General features: G+C 40.4%; 3 protein-coding genes across 3 annotated transcripts; 2 read left to right on the forward strand and 1 right to left on the reverse strand.

Annotated features, from left to right (window-relative positions):
• The first annotated feature begins 2,135 nt into the window (after positions 1-2,135).
• LOC115593847 (putative olfactory receptor 52L2) lies at positions 2,136-10,553 on the forward strand. The gene is made up of 2 exons (XM_030437525.1): positions 2,136-2,208; positions 9,600-10,553. The coding sequence occupies exons 1-2, from the start codon at positions 2,188-2,190 to the stop codon at positions 10,551-10,553; spliced, it is 975 nt and encodes a 324-aa protein (XP_030293385.1). The 5' UTR covers positions 2,136-2,187.
• LOC115594074 (olfactory receptor 146-like) lies at positions 2,597-6,594 on the forward strand. Its single transcript, XM_030437850.1, has 3 exons — positions 2,597-2,670; positions 2,854-3,817; positions 6,523-6,594. Exons 1-3 carry the CDS (start codon positions 2,642-2,644, stop codon positions 6,592-6,594), a joined length of 1,065 nt encoding a protein of 354 aa, XP_030293710.1. The 5' UTR covers positions 2,597-2,641.
• Positions 10,554-14,999: 4,446 nt separating the features above from the next.
• LOC115593848 (olfactory receptor 52D1-like) lies at positions 15,000-16,662 on the reverse strand. Its single transcript, XM_030437526.1, has 2 exons — positions 16,608-16,662; positions 15,000-15,963 (listed from the first exon to the last, which is right to left on the reverse strand). The coding sequence occupies exon 2, from the start codon at positions 15,939-15,941 to the stop codon at positions 15,000-15,002; it is 942 nt and encodes a 313-aa protein (XP_030293386.1). The 5' UTR covers positions 15,942-15,963; positions 16,608-16,662.
• Between the last annotated feature and the right edge of the window lie 4,038 nt (positions 16,663-20,700).

The raw sequence follows: 20,700 nt of genomic DNA on the forward strand, positions 1-20,700 counted from the left end.
GTAGATGAGATGTTCAGCCTATTTTGTCTGGGGAAGTCAGCGGATTTGGTTTCCTCAGGTGTTCTGGGCTCGACTGCAGGCTCGCCGTGTCAGTCCAATAGCCAGAGGGAAGCCCGGTACTCTGTTGATGAACACTTGGTCCAAAGCCCAGCGGGAAGTTCGCTTGAGAGTGCTGGGGTAAGTGCCAGTCTCAGCTTGGAACAAAAATCTCTCTTTCCTTGGAAACCATTTGCACAGCTTCTGAAGCAGCCAATTACTGCAACGTCTTCATCAATGATGATGGTCTTAATAAAGCTTTTCTTCTTCATTGCATCGAGTGGTGGTTCTTAAGCTCTGACGGGTGAATTAATTCAACTTCTTGACTAAAATAACTGAGGATGAAACGCTGGCCTGCGGGATCTTCCATTGTTACTCAATACAAGATGAATTCAATTAAATTAACCACTTTACATCGGACTGCTTCAGTAACAAGTGTCAGTACAAAGCTGGCTTGCCTCGACACTGACCCTCGTAAAAGGATCAGTCCCAACCATACCGGACCCAGCAACTGCACCCGAGCCACCGATAAGTGTCGCCGCGGTTTGATAGTATTTACAGTTGCCGACGAGAATGGTGAAGTCAAAAATGAAAGTACTTAAAGGAAGTACTTCAATACTGCAAATTATAAATTGAGAAAAATCAACAAGTAATTGATTTCTGCAATCGCTGTGTTAGAGCTTGTCGCAAAATTAAAAGTAAAGTAAAAGATGAACATATTTTTAAAAAAGAACTTGAAAAATAAAAGGAAGAGTGTGATTTAAACAGAAGAGGAGAGAATAGTTCAAGGAAGATAAGAAAAGAGAGAAAGCATGTCTCTCTGTTTTATTATCAGCCATCATGGCAGACAAAAAGTGTTGATCCCTGAGTCCGACCTAACAGGAAGGCTTGAGGAGTGGTACACCATTACTCTCCTGCCTGTTAGGTCGCACTCAGGGATCGACACTTTTAAACTGCCTTGACAGCGGAGCACTGGAGATGCTACTGCTAATTTGAGTTGTCCAAAAACCTTCTTTTTAGTAAACTCTGTTTTAAAAAATAGCGATATTGAAGCTAGCGTACCAGTGCCCCCGCACTCCATTGAAAATTAGCTTGCACGAAAACTAAACCATGGTAAATCTTAAAAGTGCCTCTTTCGTCATAATTATGCTTTTACACAAAGGTTTGACTCATATTCAATCACAAATAAAGCCTTGGTGGTTTTTTGGTGAGAGTTTCACTTTAACGCATGGGTGGAAGCCGAAAGTGAAACCATGGATGAGGATGTGGACAGTGGCATGTTGGCAGGTGGGGGGAGGGGCTGGCTTGGGGGGGGATCGGGGAACTTGTGCTGCGGAACTACAGAGCGAGGCCTGGTGGCTGTCTGGCTGCCACCAGGCCTGTGGAGATTATCACGGATGGAGGAGATTTGACGGATGATCATTGTTTGAAGGGTTAGGAATCAGCTTGTGATCCAAGTTTTTATACATGATTTTATAAATGTCTAAGTTCAAACAAATGTTAGAACATGAGACAAACTTGAAAGAAATTATTAGGCTTGCCTATATAGGGTTGCGCGGGTGATTGAATCAGGGCGACACAGGTGGTTGAGTTAATGAACACAGGTGGTTGGGTTGATGAGACAAAGATGGTTCAATTAGACAGGTCCAGATGGCAAATCAGCAAGGTAAAGTGGCATGGTCCAGTTACTGAACTTTAGGTATAATAACTTCATTGAGAGAGGTTTCCCCGAGCTCACATCGCTGCCAAGCAACAGTAAACATGCTACTGTTGACAGAAACTTAAAATTTCATCTCCAGTTCTCGCTGTTCAATTAAAAAAAACTGTGCTGACCACGTCTCCCCACTCATGGAATCTCATTTAACCTTCTGTTTTTGCTCATTGTCACTGCAACACTACGGCAGTCCCATCACACTAATCTCCATTTTGTTTAAATCTATTTCTCCATGAGATCACATGAGTGATCTCATGGAGAATGTCTGCAGGGCCATAAAAAAAAAAAAATGTCTGCAGGGCCATGAAGCCAAAGCATTTTAAGCAAAGTTAGCTTTTTACTCAAAATGTATTGATATTGACAGTGTACAAATGACACTAAATTCTACAATGCCAGTTGACGATTTTGAAGAAGATCAATTGAACAGTTCATGAGACATGCAAATAACAAACGGACAGGTAGACACTTTTTGCTAAACTATGAACCAACTTTGGATTAAGTTTCAAAATATCTTGCTGTGTTGGATAAACCCAACTTAGTAACAATAGTTACTCAGCAGCCCAGCTGACAACTACCCAGAATTGGTGGCTAAACCAATTTATTTGTGTGTGTGTGTGTGTGTGTGTGTGTGTGTGTGTGTGTGATGTGAAAAAATTCATGCTGCCTCATTATTTCTTTTAATTGTATCACATCATCACAACAAGCTGTTGCATACTGCACCCTGCCAACAGAATGATAACCCTTACCACAAAACATCATGACATCAGCCATCATGAGGTCTGTCTCAAGTTAGTCCCCTGACAAAAAACTGACTATATAAAACTGCGACAAAGAGAAGTTTCCTTTGCTGGCTGTTAACTGCCAACAAAGACACAAGAGAGAAAAGACTGAATGCTGCTGAACCGGAGGACTCAAAAAAGGTATTAATGAAAAACAGACTTTTGACTATTTTGAATCGAACTCAAAAACATTTGTAATAATCTCTTTGTAGTTTTTTGCTGGTTCTTTTTAACTACATTATTTTGTAAAAAATTGTACACTGTCTATATTGTTTATGGTTTGTTATTGAACATATCAGTGATCCCTGATCTTTGTTATTGCAGGTTGATGGAAAACTACACATTCAACAGCTTCACACTGAAGCTGGAGGGACTGAACATCTCCAAGGACTTTGTCTTCCCCACCTTTCTCTTATTCTTTGTCTCTTATATTTTTATCATGCTTGCGAATGCAGGCATTGCATTTCTAGTTTTAATTGACAAGAGCCTTCACCAGCCGATGTATCTCCTGTTTTGCAACCTGCCATTTAATGACATTATTGGAAATTCAATCATGGTGCCTCGTTTGCTCTCAGATATTTTGCTGCTTCCCTCTGAGCTCATAATCAGTTATCACGAATGTGTTCTTCAAGCTTTTTCCACACACATCTTTGGTACTGCTTCTCACACAGTGCTCATGATTATGGCCTTTGACAGATATGTGGCCATCTGTAATCCTCTGCGCTATGCTGCCATAATGACCAACAAAATGGTGATCAAGCTGACAGTTTCTGCCTGGGGAGTGGCCTTTGTTTTGGTCGGCATTCTTCTCGGCCTGACCATACGGCTGAACCGATGCAGGACGATGATCATGAATCCGTACTGTGACAATGCTTCTTTGTTCAAACTCTCCTGTGACAATGTGTTCATTAATAATATCTATGGCCTCACTTTCACTATTGCCTTGCTCACCTCTTCTATAGGCACAATGGTTCTCACTTACACAAAGATTACAGTCGTCTGTCTGACCAGTAAGAACAAATCTTTGAACAGTAAAGCCTTGAAGACCTGCAGCACTCATCTGGTTGTGTATCTTATAATGTTGATCAGTGGATTTATTGTCATTATTCTGCATCGCTTCCCTCAGTACTCAGACTACAGAAAATTTGCTGCCATTCTGTTTCATATCATCCCTGGCAGCCTCAACCCCATTATTTATGGAGTCCAGTCTGCAGAAATCTGCAAATCCTTGTCGAGATTATTCAGATCCAAACCAGTGATGCCATCATTACAAGCTGAAAAGGCTAAAGTTAGTGTGTAAACTTAAAATTTAAACTAAATTGCCTTACTGTATATCGCATTATAATGCTGAATACTGCACTGTTTTTTTTTTTATTTTTCTCTCTGAAGTTTGATGTTCAGAGTAGAAATCATGATTAGTCTCTTTCAAAGGTTTACTCTGCGTTCTGCCTCCTGATGCTGCCTTACATTTCCCATTATAACCAAGTTACTGTAAATCAGTTGCATGGAGCCCTGGATGTAAACAATATTCAGTTTTCTGTGTGATTCCAAACACTTTCTATTTTAGGAGAAAAGTCAGACTTTAAAGGTGCTGTATGAAGTTTTTGAGAAGAATTGAAAACTTAGAATTTGATTTTTTTAATATAAATGAGGTAATATTTCATATTTAATAAGGTCTCAGAACACAGTTTGAAGCTAGAAAGGTGGCAGGGTCTTCCACATATAAACAAGATAAAACAGTATAAATTGCGTTGTTCTTCAAGGTCAGTTGGTTTATTCAGTTTATTCAGTCATGAAAACAAAGAGTTTGTTTATTTAGTTGGCTTAGACAGTAACGAAATATTTACTTTCTCTTCTCATTAACACTTCTTACCAAAAACTACAAAGTGCGCCTTTAAAATATAATAATGAATTTATAATTTTTTTCACTGATTATGTACTGACTAAGAGCAATACTGAAATGTAAATGAAAGAGTGATACAACTACATAACTATTAGAAATTGGAACAATTTCATCTATAGACAGATATGTCCAGCCTATATAGATCTGAATGTTTATTATGGAAATGTCATATAAATATCCATACATCATACATATAACACATGTATTTGTACAAATGTATGGGTATTATCATATATGTTATATATTATCATATTAATTATGTATTTTACCTGAAGGGTTACCTATATGGCAGTGTCTCTCTTGATAGAGAGGCATATATGTCATATTTCTTTCTAAATGGTAATAAAAGTATGTTTGTCAGTGTTTAATATATACGTGATTTTTATTTTTATTTTTTTTCAGTTCACAAGTTTTTCATACCTGTTTGTCCAAGTAGTCCGGTCCCCTCTAAAGAAGAAATCACCACTCAGTGTATTTACAGATTTACAGAAGGTCCTTTTATGTTTCAGTAGTTTTAGATTGTGGCAGATTGTGTTTAGTTGTTTACTTACATAATCTAAAATGTGACAATGCGGCACTGATACTACCTCCAGTAGCAATCTGAGGTGAAACAAAACTGTCCCCCCTCTCTGCCTCTGTCACTTTAACACAAGGAGGTAGTATTAGAGCTGCAGCAGAGACGAGCCAGTGTTTGTGTGAATGGAACAGCTGCAGGCGTAGATCAGGAGTGTGTTGATTTGACGGTGTTCATAGCCTGACAGCTAAACTGATCCTTCACAGGTCCCACACTTTAACCCACAAAGCAATGTGGCTTAGGGTTAAAGCCAGTGTCTTGTTATTGGGAGGCCGCTAGTTTGATTCACCTGGTCTGCATGTCGAAGTGTCCTTAGGCAAAATACTGAACCCCAAACTGCTCCCAATGTGCTGTTGGCACCTTGCATGGCAACCACCGCCATCAGTGTGTGTATGTATGTATGTATGTATGTATGTATGTATGAATGAATTACTGTAAAAGCGTCTGCTACATGCCCTAAATGTATATGTAACATTACATGACCAAACAACAGTAACGTAGTAACTGGTAGTGTTTTTGGCAACTTACGAGGAAAAAATACCACAGTAATACGTTGAAAAGTGTCTGTCTGTCCTACCAACTCTTCATCACATTTCTGCCCATTAAACAGCATCTGTCCCCAGCAGCAGAGCCAGGCTGCTCCCACAGTTGAAAGCGACAATTACGTCACACGATTCAGAGCAAAAAAACTTTAACCCGCTGCGACTTTGTCTCCTTCCACTATTGTGTTGTTGTAGTCTCTGGCAACTTGCATTGAAAAAAATCATGGCGATGATTAGCCCTCCCAACCATCCCTCACTGGGATATGAAAAAGCCAGACAGGGTCTGCTGTTTACAGATGGTGACTATGTATATATATAATTTAGAGTGAAAAACTTAACTTTGTCACTTTCCAGGATGTATGGTGCGTCAGAGTCTCAGTCACAACACATTATAACTATCTATGTGATTGTGAACAGTTGACGGATAACAGCTGGACACCAGGGAAAACATATTGAAACAAAGCACACAGATATCAACGTCATGATGCGTACCATCATGTCTCTTTTGGATCTGCAGCACCGGAGTGCTGTATGATTAGACACACACTGGTGCAGCTTTACAACAGAGCCACGCAGGACGCTCATGGACATAGGCTTCAGCTGAGAGATGTGGAATAAAGGATGGATCCGGGGGAAGCAAGTCCCAGGAGGAGGGCTACACCTTCTGTCTAGGCTGGTACTGGGGAGCAGGGGAACCACATAGGTCCACCAGGCATTGGATGCACCAAGAGGAGCGAGTCAGGGTGGCATGTGTGGTTTGCCAGACCTCCTTACAACAGGTTAAGTAGACTTGAATAGAGGAGAAAGCAGCTTCAGCTTCTTGAGATTGAAACAGACGGGGTTGAAAACCTGAAGTTGCCATGAAGGGAGTCGTGCCGATGGCTGCCAAGTGAGGGATTTGGTGAATACTCAATCCAAAACCAGAATCTGGAGAGACCTGCTGAGCCTCCCTCACCAGTGTCTCTATCTCCCAGGTGTCTGCCCCAACAATCCGGAAAGAGGGCATGAAGGGTTCAGGGCCTGAGGGTGATGGATCCAGGGAGTAGAGCCTGGATAGGGCATTAGGCTTGCCATTTCGGAAGTCATGGTGGTAGGACAGGGTATTGAGAGTGAGGAGTTGTCGTCATGGTACAGAGCCCCTCCCTCGATATCGCGGGATCTTCCCCCTCTCCGCCATGATGGCAGGATGCCGGCGGCAAAACACGATTGTTTACGTGTGTTCTTAACTCGGTAGTAGAGGAGGTTTTTACAATTCCGCATTGTGTTACCATGCCTGGAAGTCACTGCTGCGTTAAAAACTGCTCCAGTACCTCACACGATACATATGGAAAACAAAAATGTCTTTTTGCCAGTACAACACTGTTTTCACCACCTGGAGGCTTGTAGATGGCCAAGTCCTGCACCCAGCCACAGCAGAAAGTCTCGTTACTTTCCAAAGACTTGTGGCTTTTAAACTCCTGCATTGTGTAGTAACTTACACCAAAAACAAGGTAACTGACGATGTCCATGTATGTGCATGGAGGTAAATGGTCCAGGTCTCTGTGCCATTCCGCTGCAGGGAGCTGGTATGGGTCGATATTTTGGATGTCCGAGAGCTTCTCCAAATACCGCTGTTATGCGCTTGGTGAGAGCTTTTTCCTGTAAGGTCCCTTTTCTTTCGCTTTATCTTTTTGCATTGCTTTACTTTCTTCCTTTTCTTTCTCGTATTCGTAGATCCGTCTCTGTCTCGCCGAAATAATAAATGCGCAAAAATTAAAGAGCTCTGGACTGTTTAGTCGCGCCACCGTGAAGTTCTGCAGGTGTTGCCCCTGACAACCGATAGCGTCTCCTACCGTCATGGCCGACCGGCTCAGACCCCGCCCAAATCAACCCAAATCAGCACGTGACTCCTCACTCTCAATAGTTGAATCGGCTCAAGTAAATGGACCAGTGGGCCTGCACGGAGTTCAGTCGTCTCGGGAGGCATTGATAGAAGCAGGACTGGTGGTCGATCTACATGACAAAGGGTTGTTAGGAACCCTCCAGTCAGTGACGCAACTCTTGGAGGGCCAGAATCACCGCTAACGCTAATTACCGACGTCGTTATATTCTTCTCTGCTGGAGAGAGGTGCCGTGAGAAGAACAGGAGTGGAGTCCTTTGGAAGTGATGCCATGTTAGGTGAGGACCACTTCTACCCCAGAATCAAAGGCATCAACCTCAACCAAGAACTGTTCAGGATTTTGGTGCTTGAGAACTGGGCCATTTGTGAACTGCCTCTTGATACTAAGAAAGCCTGACTCATTCTCAGAGGACAAAGTGAAGGAGATACAGGTAGAAGTAAGCTGGTTGAGGGGGCGGCCACTCTACTGTAGTAAAGAATCTCTATCTCCTATGGAAACTGGCAAAACCCAGGAAACGTGGTAGCTGTCGATGGGAAGTTGGTGTGAGCCATTCCTTCACTGCTTTTGTTTTGGCAGGATCCAGTTAGAGCTGCCCCATGCCGCACCATAGCCCAGGAAGTTCACCGTTTGGGATGAAACTTGCACTTCTCTGGCTTGAAAAACAGTTTATTCTCTAACAATCCCTGTAAGACCAAACCAACCTGCTGGGTGAGTTCTTCAATTGAGTGCGAGAAGATGAGAAGCTTTTCACGTTCAAGTTCACAGGGACTGTCTCGTCTCTAAAACATGTTGTTGTTGTGGATAACATCGATACCGTTTCCATAAAGCCCACAATCATTAGGTAATGTTTTATGAGGTCATTATGAAAGTTTCCTCAGAGAAAACAGCGCTCATAAAACAAGCTCACATGAGCAGCATGTTAAGAGAAGACCTGATGTGAGTCAAGGTTATCACTGTTGGTTACAACTGAGCTCAGCTGATTTCTTTATGTGACTCGGTACAGCTGGTATCATAACAGACAGACTGCAACAGCACTGTCACTTTATATTAAGGCACTGTCACTTTTCTCTTAGTAAGTGTTTAGACTTTGTGTTTGTGAGGAAACGTCAACATGTGAATGACTTAATGTTTGAAGGGTTCTCGTTTAACGGTTTGAGTCTCGTTAAATCTACAAACATGATTTCTGTCTTTTCCTTTCATCATTACTTCCTCTTCTTTTCCGCTTGTTAAACTTCACTACTGCTACTAATTACATTTACTAATACCTTCCTATATGTAATGGTGCATTTGGGTCTGTGTTTTGATTGTAAATAATGACTTCTTTGTTGGCCTCCTGTTCTGACTGAAAGGTTAAAATCACCTTCATATTTTTGGTCTAAATAGCTTCTTATTTGTCCTTTTTAGAAATGTGTATTGTTTATTTGCGTACGTGTGTAATTCATGATGTCTTTCCCTTTCTCTCTCTCTTCTATTTCTGGATGGACTGATGGAAAACTAGACATTCAACAGGCTCCCTCTTCAGTATTGAATATGTTTGCTTTTTTAATCTTTAAAAGTAACAAATTTCAGTTCAAACATCGCAAGGCGGGAAAAAACAACAGTTTTTGCATGTTTTTCCAACTGATGACTTGTTGACAGTTTCCTTTTACCTAAAGGACATTACATTTCAAAAGTAACATAACAGCAAAATTATTTTCTTTGCTTGTCAATAAAGACATAAATATATACTTATAAAATAACAATGAGATAAAATAATTCATCAAGATCATAGTCTCCCTAAAACACAGACTTATACTTCATGTATTTTGATCACATGTAAGATTAGATGATACTCAAGAGTATAAAGATTACTTATTACTTATTTATAATACTTGGAGAATTACGTTAACTTTATTTAAGTAGACTAAGTTATTTAATTGTTATACTTATGTTATACATTCAGATGGGAATGATTGAAATACAATTTTTAAGGGATTTTCTGTTGTTGTTTGTTTCAAGCTTTAGACTTACATGTAAAAAGACAATAAAATAGTACTTTACTCTTGATACTTGAGTATTTTTATTTTTGTAAGAAGCTAAAAAGTATTGACATTATTCATGAGTAGCATCTTAAAGGCTGTTACTGTTTCATGACGGTTTTATTGATGAATTGTTCCCATCATCTTTTCAGAACGAAACTGAGATGGAAAACTTGACGTACAACAGCCTCACGCTCCAACTCGAGGGGTTAAGAGTCACCAGAACCAACAAGTATCCGATGTTCATCTTCCTGCTTGTGACCTACGTGTTCATCCTAACTGCCAATGTGGGCATTCTGGTGTTGATCTGGAAGGAGAGAAACCTCCACCAGCCCATGTATCTCCTCTTCTGTAACCTGTCAATCAATGACGTGATGGGAAACTCTCTGCTGGTTCCTCGGGTGCTCGCTGACATCCTGGTGCCGCCCTCTGAGCGCCTCATTCACTACTATGAGTGCCTGATGCAAGCTTTCACCACACATATGTTCAGCACCAACGCACACACTGTGCTCATGATTATGGCCTTCGACAGATACGTGGCCATCTGTGATCCTCTGCGATATTCAACCATCATGACGGACAGAATGGTGATCAAGCTGACAGTTTCTGCCTGGGGAGTGGCCTTTGTTCTGGTCGGGATTCTTCTCGGTCTGACCATGCGGCTGAACCGATGCAGGACGATGATCATGAATCCTTACTGTGACAATGCCTCCTTGTTTAAACTCTCCTGTGAGAATGTGTTCATCAATAACGTGTATGGCCTCGTGTTCACCGTCGTCCTGCTCTCGTCCTCTATCGGCAGCATCATCCTCACCTACTCTAAAATCACAGTGGCCTGTGTGATGAGTAAGAACAAGTCTTTAAACAGTAAAGCTTTAAAGACCTGCGGCACTCACCTGTGCCTGTATCTGATCATGTTGGTCAGTGGGATGATCCTCATCGCCCTCCATCGTTTCCCTCAGTATACAGAATACAGGAAGATTTCAGCCATTCTCTTCAATGTTGTTCCCGGCAGCCTGAACCCCATCATCTACGGGCTGCAGTCTAAAGAAATACAGACCTGTTTGTCAAATTTTTTCCATCTCAGATGGATTTTAAGTTTATAATTTTTTTCTCATCAAACATGAAAAGTGTCTGTTTTTTGTCCCTGTTTTTTTCCAGAGTTGTACTTTGCTCCTCTTGGTTGATACTTTGTTTTAGATTTTGTCCATTTCTGGGATGAACGCCTCTTGGTTGTTTTTGGATTACTCAGCTTTTTGTGAAATAAAGCTCACCTTCTGTTCTTAATCCTGCCTGCCTCCTTGGTGTTTTGCTTTTGGGTACTCTTTCTCCTTGTTGCTAAAATTATGAATTGCTTTCCGGAGAGACACACTGACTTATACAATCGAAGCGAGGGGCCACAAACTGGGCAACAGAATCGAAACATTAAACAGAGTTGAACATGTTCACTTATTTTCTGTTTTACAGATGAAACTAACTTTTGAGAATTAATTATAATGAATATTTATGAATGACAACCTGTTTATTAGCCTCATGGGAACAGCTGAGACGTTATGTTTGGTGTTGAACAGACGACAGGCTTTTATCAGTCAGTCGTCAGTCAGTCAGTTGACAACCACAATTGTGACTTGTCGTCTATTGTCCAATCACAATATAGACGGTGCCCTCCGTTGGAATCAAGATGAATAGGAATGCAGACTCACTGTAGTCGTTCCCCTCGAGATTCATTAACCTCTTATTGTTTTTTTTGGAGATGTTTTATTTTTGTGAGGACATCATGGATCTCATTCCTGACTTCAGTCGACTCCCACTGTTTGACATCGTCCCCAGCTGTCTGAATAACAGACAGAAACAGAGCTGACAGTCAGTCATTGCACTTTCCCATGAAGAGTGGGATATTTTATTTTCTGGTTCATGTTTGCTCGGTTGTAACTCAAGGTACAAAGTCATTTACTCATCATTACATAACACAGGGCTGCTTAATGAAATTAAAGTTTGTAAACTTCATGCTACATAAATTACGGAACATACGGTGTACAGTTATTAATGTAAATAAACATGTAGTGTCACAGATCCCTCAGCGTTTCTCTGCTCAACCTGCAGTCTCACCTGCGTCACCTCTCCTTGCCAGGGGCGGTTCTAGGGGGGGCCAAGAGGGGCCAGTGCCCCTGTAACTCTGAGTCTAGACCCCCCTGTGGCCCCCCTGACAGGGAGTCTGCATCAATAATACAATGACAGATTTCTTGCAATGATTTTGTTTTGAAGGGAAAGTCAGAAATGAAGTGTCTCAGCAGTTTACTACCCAATCAAAATTGCTGAAATTGTAAACACTGTTTTGTCTGAATGAGGGATTTATCTTTTTTTCCGGGTTGTATGTGCCCCCTAACAAAAAAGCCGGCCCCAACCTGGCCCCCCTATTAAAACTGGTCTAGAACCGCCACTGCTCCTCGCTGCCATCGTTCCTCACCATCCAGCCGGCCTGACCTCCTTGATCCCTGCTGCATAGTATTTTCTAAAATGAAAATGTTTGGACTTCACTTCTGTCTCCAATCTCTGCATTGGGGTCCAACCAAAAGCCAATCTAGAACACATAGTGCATCTTCTGAATCTGCATGGTGGTGACAATGTGGTCGGCATCTTCATATCAAAAGTTTGACATTTACCATCTGAAGTGTGAGCATATGTTGATTGCAAGTGACTTTTTGTTATTCTGTTTTGTTTTGTTTTTTTACAGTGTGGACACTTTTTTCTGAGCAGCTTTAATAAACCACACCTCTTTCTTTTTAAAATCTGACGGGTCATACGAGGAGTGGCGTGACTTCAGCTCTCTATGCAGAGTGTTGAGCTGACACAACTCTCTACATGTTGACCTATTTATAGTTCAAATTATTGTTTATTTATGTTTAATAAATTAACACCTTATTAAAACATTAAAGCAGTAGAGTGTGACAATTTTTTTGTTATATTTGCTAAAAATGTCATAATGATCTGACAGTAGAATCAGATACAGGTCAGTTGTCTGTGGCTCCACCCAGCGGCCCTAATTTGATTTGCAAGAATCTACCGCTCCTGGATAACTGCGATTAGCGTATAAGCATGCTAGCGCGAGGATTAGCATGTTAGCGAGCTAATCGTAATTAGCATGCCTATGACATAAGTATAGCTTTCAGTGTGGTAGCAGACTGTATTGGCAGTGTAATTGGTGTTATAAGCCAACATCTGAAGCTAAAACTTCTTCAGCTTGATGAAGTTTGACATTGGGTTGGATTGCCTTTCGTTTGTTGATTAAGGAAGCATTTTTGTGGGTGTAAAAAGTCCACACAGAGAGAGTTAGTCTCTCGCACTGAAAACACTGTGAAAAGGGATGCCTCAGCAATTCACCATATGAGAAATACTGTGCGTTTTTTTGAAAAAACCTACCGTAGTGACCCGAATATAGGACGACCCTGATTATAAGACGACCCCTCTTTTCAAGACTAATCTTCAGAAAAAGACTCTGATAACCTGTTACGGCCCCCAGCCGATATTCTTTGTTATTTAGGCCCGAGTGAGCGCTCCTGTTTTCCACCATACCATCTTTGCTTAATCTACAGGTCCTGCCTCCTGCCGCCAGCCATTGGTCATCAGCAGCTGCAGCCAATGAGCCTGACGAACTGTCAAGGAGCGGTCCGTTTGAAATAGCAGTGCTCTTCAGACCACATTCGAGGGCTGTCACTGTGTGGTGTGACTTTCCTCCTTGTGTGAGCTGTGTATCTGAGTGGTTTTTCGAATTGTCTAGTTTTTGTGTTATCCTGTGTGTGAGTGTGTTAGTACTGAATGGTGCTAACTATTTTTGCTGTGTTTCAACACTAGTCTTAAATACTCACTTTGTATATAGCACTTTTTGTATATAATATATATTTTTGTTAGGAAGCAGTAAGGGTTCAACTGCCATTTATTTTGATCCCTTTTTCTCCTGTTTTTTTGTTAGTTAGAGAGTTAGGTTTAGCCCTTGTACTTTTATTTGTTCTTTCGTTTTTCCCTCACAGGGCAAGTTAGTCTGGTCGAGAAGACAGTCTATTTTGTTTATTATTTTGGCCTTGGTTCACCCCGAAGAAACGCTTCACCTTGTTTTCTGGTTATTTTGTTTTTACTGTGTCCACCATTCTGGTACAGCGCCCTTTGTGTCATATGAGCTGTGAACAATAAATTATAACTTTTCTGGTTGCAAAACACCATTCTCTGCTTCATTTATATTGTGCCCCTCTTCCCCTAGCGTAGGGCATAACATAACCAAAATTTGTTTCTCAGTAACACACTCACATACCCTCCTGTCAGTCTCTTGGAAGCGGCCGCTTAGAGGACCACGATAAGCTTTTCTCTTACTGTTAGCGTTTTCAGACCGTCTTTTTGGACCGACCATCTTCGGACGTTACACTCCATAGCTCCATATTTCTTGGCTGGCTGACAGTTGTTTGGCGCCTCTGCTGCATTGACCACCATTATCTTAAAATTAGCATCATAGCTCCGCCTCAGATGTCTGTTAACTTGCCCCACTTTTGATCCACTTTGCTCCGTAAAAAAATCACAGCGTCTCTCCATTTTTCATCTCCTGTCACTTCTTCTCCGCTGTGATTGACAGATAACCCCAGCCACAGTGTCAGTGACGTCTCTACAATAAGCTGGCACCCTCTGCCATTAGCAACCCAGACAACTATCAGCATGTGTCAACGGTTAGACCCCGATTATAAGACGACCCCACTTTTACACATAATTTTCATCGAAAAAAACCTTGTCCTGTATTCGGGTCAATACGGTATTCTACTAGGACTCCCAGAACTGTTATGAACTGTTTAGACCTGGTTTAGTTAGCAGCTGTTTCTTCTTCATTATTTAAACCGCTCAGCTTTTTGTTGTGTTATTTATTTGTGCCTGGAATCTTTCTCTACTTATCCAGGTAAGTAGCAACTGGTCTGATGTTTATTAACCCAATTTTTAGCCAAGTTGTGGAGCTAACAGCACGGGGTGAGCAGCAGACACAAAGCAAATCAAGTGCCAGCTATGTTCACATAGTTGGCTAACAACATCCAATTAACGAAGAAACAGCACTGGCTGGTTGAGGATCTGCAGATGGTAAATATGTGTTTATGGTTTTAATACTGTTCATAATAAGCAAGCTGTGGCGCTAATTATGATTAGAGCATTAACATTCCAGCACGCACATTAGCACGCTAATGACATCAGTATAGACTTCAGTGTGGTAGCAGACTGTATTGGCAGTGTAATTTATGTTGTAGACCAACACCTGAAGCTAAAACTACCTCAGCATGAGGGAGTTTGAGGTTTTGGTAGAGTTATTAAGGAGACTACATTTGTGTTTGCTAGTGGTACTAGCAGATGAAGCAGCCATTTTGGGCTATTAGTTTCCAAGCCAGGACTCAGGCCTGCATTGTTTCAGTTTTGGATAAATGCATGACATCTAAAAGTGAGAGAGAGTATTTTTTTAATTGCATGACTGACCATTTCAGTGGCACTATTTAATTACAGTTATTTACACTTAATTCAGCATTGACTCATTTCACAGTCATTGTATTCTCTGTAAACATGATGAAAATCTTTTGTCTGACTGCTTTGATTTGCAGTCCATAAATAACTGCATTAAGAGCCGGAGGGACCACATGGAACAAGATGGACGCCAGCTTCCTGTGATCTGAAATGTTCTCGAAGCGATGGAGGATGATGATGATGATCCCCGACACAAACATGATGATGTACACAGCCAGGTGGGTTGCACAGGTCTGCAGCGCTTTGCTGTTCAGAGTCTTGTTTTTACTGAACACACACACTGCAGCGATCTTCAGGTAGGTAAGAGTGACACTGGTGATGGAGGAGCCCAGCAGAACCACCGTGTAGCCAAGGCCGTAGATGTTATTGATGAGGACGCTCTCACAGGACAGCTTGAACAAGGAGGCGTTGTCGCAGAATGGGTTGAATATGACCCACCTGCAGCGTGACAGGCGGACGCTGAGGCCCACGAGGATCAACACCATCACTAACGACACCATCCAGGCTGACAGCGACAGCGTCAACATCATCTTCTTGGTCATGATGGTGGCGTATCGCAGGGGATTGCAGATGGCCACATATCGATCAAAAGTCATGATCATGAGTACTGTGTGAGAGGCACTCGCATGAAAGTGAGCACAAAAAGCCTGAATGACACAATCGCTGTAATGAATGTAGCGGTCTGCGCTTGGGATGAAAATGTCACTCAGCAGGCGAGGGATGATGGTCGAGGCACCAAAAATATCATTAATACTCATGTTGCAGAAGAGCAGATACATGGGCTGGTGGAGGCTCCTCTCCATGGCGATCAGGACAACCAGGCCGATGTTGGTCACCATGATGAAGATGTAAATGAGGAGGAGGAGGATGAAGGCAGGAGTGGAGGACTGGGGGGTGACTTTTAACCCCTCCAGGAGAAGAATATCCGATCTCAAAGTCTGGTTTTCCATCGTGCAGAGGGTTAATCTCAGCCTAGTCAGGATGAGAGAGAGAGAAACATTGAATAAATATCAATAATTAATTAATTCTATTACTATATTGAAATAATTAATGTTTTGAAAGAACATAATAACTGGATTGATACTGTCTTTTAAAGGTACTTGATTAAAAGTAAAGCAACCCAGTCGCCGATAAAAATGTTATCATTTAGCGTCTCTGCCAACCATATCGACATTTCTACAAAACACGTGTCAGATCACGTTCACTTTACATGTTTATTAACTGACTTTTATATCGGGAGTTGAAGTAGACAGTTGTGGATTTACAGGTGAGCAGGCTGCCAAGCCAGTGAACACAGTTCGAGTCTGCGGTGCTACAATTTGTAAGCATGAAACTACTAGATATTTTACCCTGGGAAACTATCCAGCCAGGTATTTCAAGCCAAAACATTGTGTTTTTTGCCTAAACCTAACCAGAGCAAGCGCACAGTGTTGACAAGAGAGAAACTGTCAGTTGTCAGTTAAATGTAAAGTTTAATTTGTCTGTGGTTTTGCAAAGAAGGAACACATCACACCTGTTTTAGCCTTTTTACTTTGGTTCCCTGTTTCAGAATTGATTTTAAGATCTTATTCATCACTAAAGCTGCAAAAGGCCCAGCTCCAGACCACAATTCTGACCTTTTAATCCCTTATGAACCTGTGTACACTTTCAGCTCCTCGAGCTTCTGTCTCTTCTGGAGTCCAGGCTGAAAACAAAAGGGTAAAGAGATTTTGTTGTCAGGGCCCCGAGACTTGAAATGACAAGCCTGAAGAAATTAGAATATTACTTTACTTTTCCGAAATTAAGTGGAAGCAGGCACGTGCACACATAAGGCCCAAGGGTTGCCTGAGCCTCTGCCCCTTTTTTACCTCGTATTAAAAAGTGCCCTTTTTGTGTGTTTTTTTAATGAATAAATAAATTCCTTTTGTGCATAGGGATGTGAAAAAACATGGCAGTATAAAAATGCCAGGGTTATAATATGGTGTTGTCAATGTGTTGAGTCTAAAGCCACTTCTCTGTCCGCTGCTCTGCTCTGTCTCTCACAGAGGAGAGAGAGAGAGGCTGTCTGAACCCAGATAATAATACCTGGAATGGGACAAATGAGGAAATCCGATTGACAAGTCAAAATGACACCACAAAAATAATTCCATACTCACAAATACAACAAATCGACACAGATAATAAACAAAAATATTGCCAACAATGGAAAACAGAAACTCAAACAATCAATAAATTAGAATGTTATAATTTACGGGACAGAGAATTCCAATTGGCCCAATATTTAACCCACATAAAAAAAAATGAAAAAAAAAACACAAACCCTTACAAAATATAGACTCAGTGACCATAAACTTGCCATTGAAACTGGTCGACATAAAAGAGAATGGCTAGAAAGATCAAAAAGAACCTGTATGCACTGTGACACTGGAGAAGTAGAGACAGAAACTCCCTTTCTCACAAATTGTCCCAAATAAAAGAAATTAGAGAAGAATTATTTCCCAAATTTAAAGAAAAAATCCCCGACTTCCTCACTCTCCAACGAGACAAATTAATCCCAATCCTTCTGGGAGAAGACAGGTCTGCTGTAGAACTAGCAGGAGAATATGTCACTGCATGTCACACATTAAGAAATGTTTCAATGTAAGACTGTAATGACTCATTTATTTCTGTTTATTGATACTATCATTATTCTCACTATCACTTATTATTTTATTATTGTTTATTATTTTATACACACACACACACACACACACACACACACACAGAAACATGCACACGAACACACACACACACACAATTATTTTCTTATTTTATTTTTCTTAAATTTTACTTTATTTATATATGTATATATTAACTTATGAAGTGTATTTTTGTCCTGTTTAATTGACTCTTTATGCTTTAGCAACATAGTCTCTGTGACATTCATGCAAATATAGCGAATTGAATTGAATTGAGAGAGAGACCTTTTTATATGCTTAACACAATTATTGTAAATACAATGACTCTGCATTTTCAAAACGGAAATAAAATATTAATGCAATAACATAAAATAAAAAAGAATGAATAAATAAACAACAACAAATACAAAACATGATTTAACTCAAAACGAATCCAAATATCAACTCATTCTCTACAACAGAACATAAAACATTGTTAAGGCTCCATATGTTGGAAAACTCTTCCACATTATTTGTGGTTCTGTAAAAACTGACATTAACATGTATTCTGGCCTTCACCATTCTAATAAATAAGGTAGGTGCATCGACATTCAGAGAGTTTTCTAACTAATTGACTTAGGTAGATCGCCTTAGCTTGGCCCAAAATAGATAGATAGAGAGAGAGAGAGAGAGAGAGAGAGAGAGAGAGAGGGAGAGGGAGAGGGAGAGGGAGAGAGAGAGAGAGGGAGAGAGGGAGAGAGGGAGAGAGGGAGAAGCCTCATCAGAACTCCACCATGCACGTAGATGAGACGTGACTGTGGAGCGACTTGAACCTTTGTGAGTTATAAATCCATGAACATAACTTCCTGGTTAACTGCTGGTTAATGAGAGTTAAAAATAATCTGACAGCTGTCTGTGTCGGCTGTTTATCTTGTCACAAATCTTAAACTTCTTTCAGATATTAAGTTTACTGCAACTTTTCTGTTGTAAACATTGCTGTTCCTGCTAACAGTCACAGTAGTCATTTCTTGGTTTTGTCACATTTTTAGATGTGTAGCCTGTATTTCTAGTTTGCCCTCCAATAAATAGCCTAATAATAAACCAGTGTTTTATTGCTTTTTAAGAATTGCAGCTGAATTGCATGTCTTCTAAACCTCGGTATTATGATAATGTGAATAAAATCATGTTGACACAAAATAAATAGCAATTGCATATCACTCACAGCTACACAGGATACACAGCTAAGTAGTTAGCTTTCTATAAGTACTTTGTTTATTAATTTGACATTAATTAATCTACATGTTGTGTTATTAAGGCCTGAAAAAATTAAGATAATTTAAGATAAATTAAAGATAATGCTTTTCTGACTTTGAGCCCCTGCCCCTCTATAATCAGTGTCCATAAAGGGATGCTATAATTTTGGCATTAAACTCTGTGGACACAATCATGTAATCTATCCATACCACTGCTGTGTAGCTTAAATTCATGAGGTTGATCAGGCAGCTCAGCAAACAGTTCACTGCTTCATTCAAATCCTTTTCATTACTTTAAAACACATTCTTGAAATAGAGGATTTGACTAAAAGCTGTATTCCTGGTTTCATTCATTTGTATTTTTGTTTAATTATTCATTTCAGGTGTTAAACTAAAAAATATAACTCAGCATACTGAATAATGTGCATAGCTGTGATAACATATCAGTGATGTCTGATTTACAGATATTTTCACATAAGGCAGCATATCAAAACCACAAGTTATAACATTTTATATAGACACTTATCAAACTGAGAAGTTTCACTTAACAAAAGCGTGAAATAGTTAAAGCCAATTTCCTGTAATATCATGGTTAAAGAAAAGATTTAAATCAGCGTAAGATATTAGAATCCTGTACAGCTGCTACAACAGTTGTGATGTGAGTATAAAGTATTAAGACTGTTGCAATAATCAAGGCTGCAGAAGAATAAATTATGTAAAATGATCCAGAGAGTATTTTTTGCAATATTAAAAAAAAAATGTAAATCATTTGTTGTTGATTGGTATTCAGCAAACAAACAGCAACATCATTATCATCATCATTCATCATCATCTCTAGACGTGTCAACCTGAGTGTCTAATGCTCATACCTCTGTTAATGTGAGCCCCGTACGCTTGGATCCGACGTGGGATGACGCCTCTTATAAGCTGAACGATTGGTCCCTTCAGGTATTTGCATCACTGAAACCCGAACAGTTTGTCACCAGCCAACCGCTGTCAATCTCGGCCTTTGGCGGGAGCAACACTATGCATCCTATTGGTGAGCTGTTAGACTAAATGTTTAGATAGTAGATATCAACATTGAAGATTGACTGCATCCAAATGACAACAAAAAACATTTACTATTCCCCACCAGTATTATCAAGCTGTTTAAATACATTTTCTTTTTTATGGGCAAGCCAGTTGGTAGTGATGGAAATCACCTCCAGAATTGAAATGAAATGCGACAACCCTTTAAGAAACTCATATGTTGTCAGTAATCGTCGATGGCATTTATATAGAAAGACGTGAAGGGACAACTCCGATATGTCCTCTACAGCTGTGGGTCTTATAAGGAAGCAGAGACATTGCTTCATTATAGAGAAATGGTGCACACTGCAGCAACTTAACTGCTGGATTTCAACACTGAAGTCATAATGTTGGACTGTCATGCACAAGTAACCAAAAACTATGTCGCCTTAGCTAGCTAGTTATCTACAGCAACATCAGCAAATTAGTAGTTGAATTCTTGTTACAACAAAAAGGGCCAAAATTCATTGAAATGACAAAGTTCTTATAACCCTCAGTTTGAGGTTGGCTGAAAAACCTATACACCCTACACCTATGTGTAAACGTGCAAAACAGAGACGTTTTTATTATAACCTGAGCAGAGAACCTTCAAGGTCCCTATTGTTTTTCAAATGATTATATATTATTTGTTATTCACTGAATTGTGCTAAATCACGTGATATAGGCCATGCCCATTTCCGTCTAAAAACTCCTCCCAGGCAATTTCACCAATTTGCACCAAACTTTGCACACAGCATCTGTGGATCCTCCTG

This window comes from Sparus aurata, chromosome 13, assembly GCF_900880675.1.
Source record: "Sparus aurata chromosome 13, fSpaAur1.1, whole genome shotgun sequence".
Lineage (NCBI taxonomy): Eukaryota > Metazoa > Chordata > Actinopteri > Spariformes > Sparidae > Sparus > Sparus aurata.

Bases quoted from the DNA above. Each gene is read 5' to 3' on its own strand.
- LOC115593847 (XM_030437525.1), top strand. From the start codon at position 2,188: ATGCAAATAACAAACGGACAG. The intron at 2,209-9,599 runs GTAGACACTTTT...TCATCTTTTCAG, and splicing joins TGCAAATAACAAACGGACAG to AACGAAACTGAGATGGAAAA.
- LOC115594074 (XM_030437850.1), top strand. From the start codon at position 2,642: ATGCTGCTGAACCGGAGGACTCAAAAAAG. The intron at 2,671-2,853 runs GTATTAATGAAA...TTGTTATTGCAG, and splicing joins AACCGGAGGACTCAAAAAAG to GTTGATGGAAAACTACACAT. The intron at 3,818-6,522 runs GTTAGTGTGTAA...TCTATCTCCCAG, and splicing joins TACAAGCTGAAAAGGCTAAA to GTGTCTGCCCCAACAATCCG.
- LOC115593848 (XM_030437526.1), bottom strand. From the start codon at position 15,941: ATGGAAAACCAGACTTTGAGATCGGATATTCTTCTCCTGGAGGGGTTA.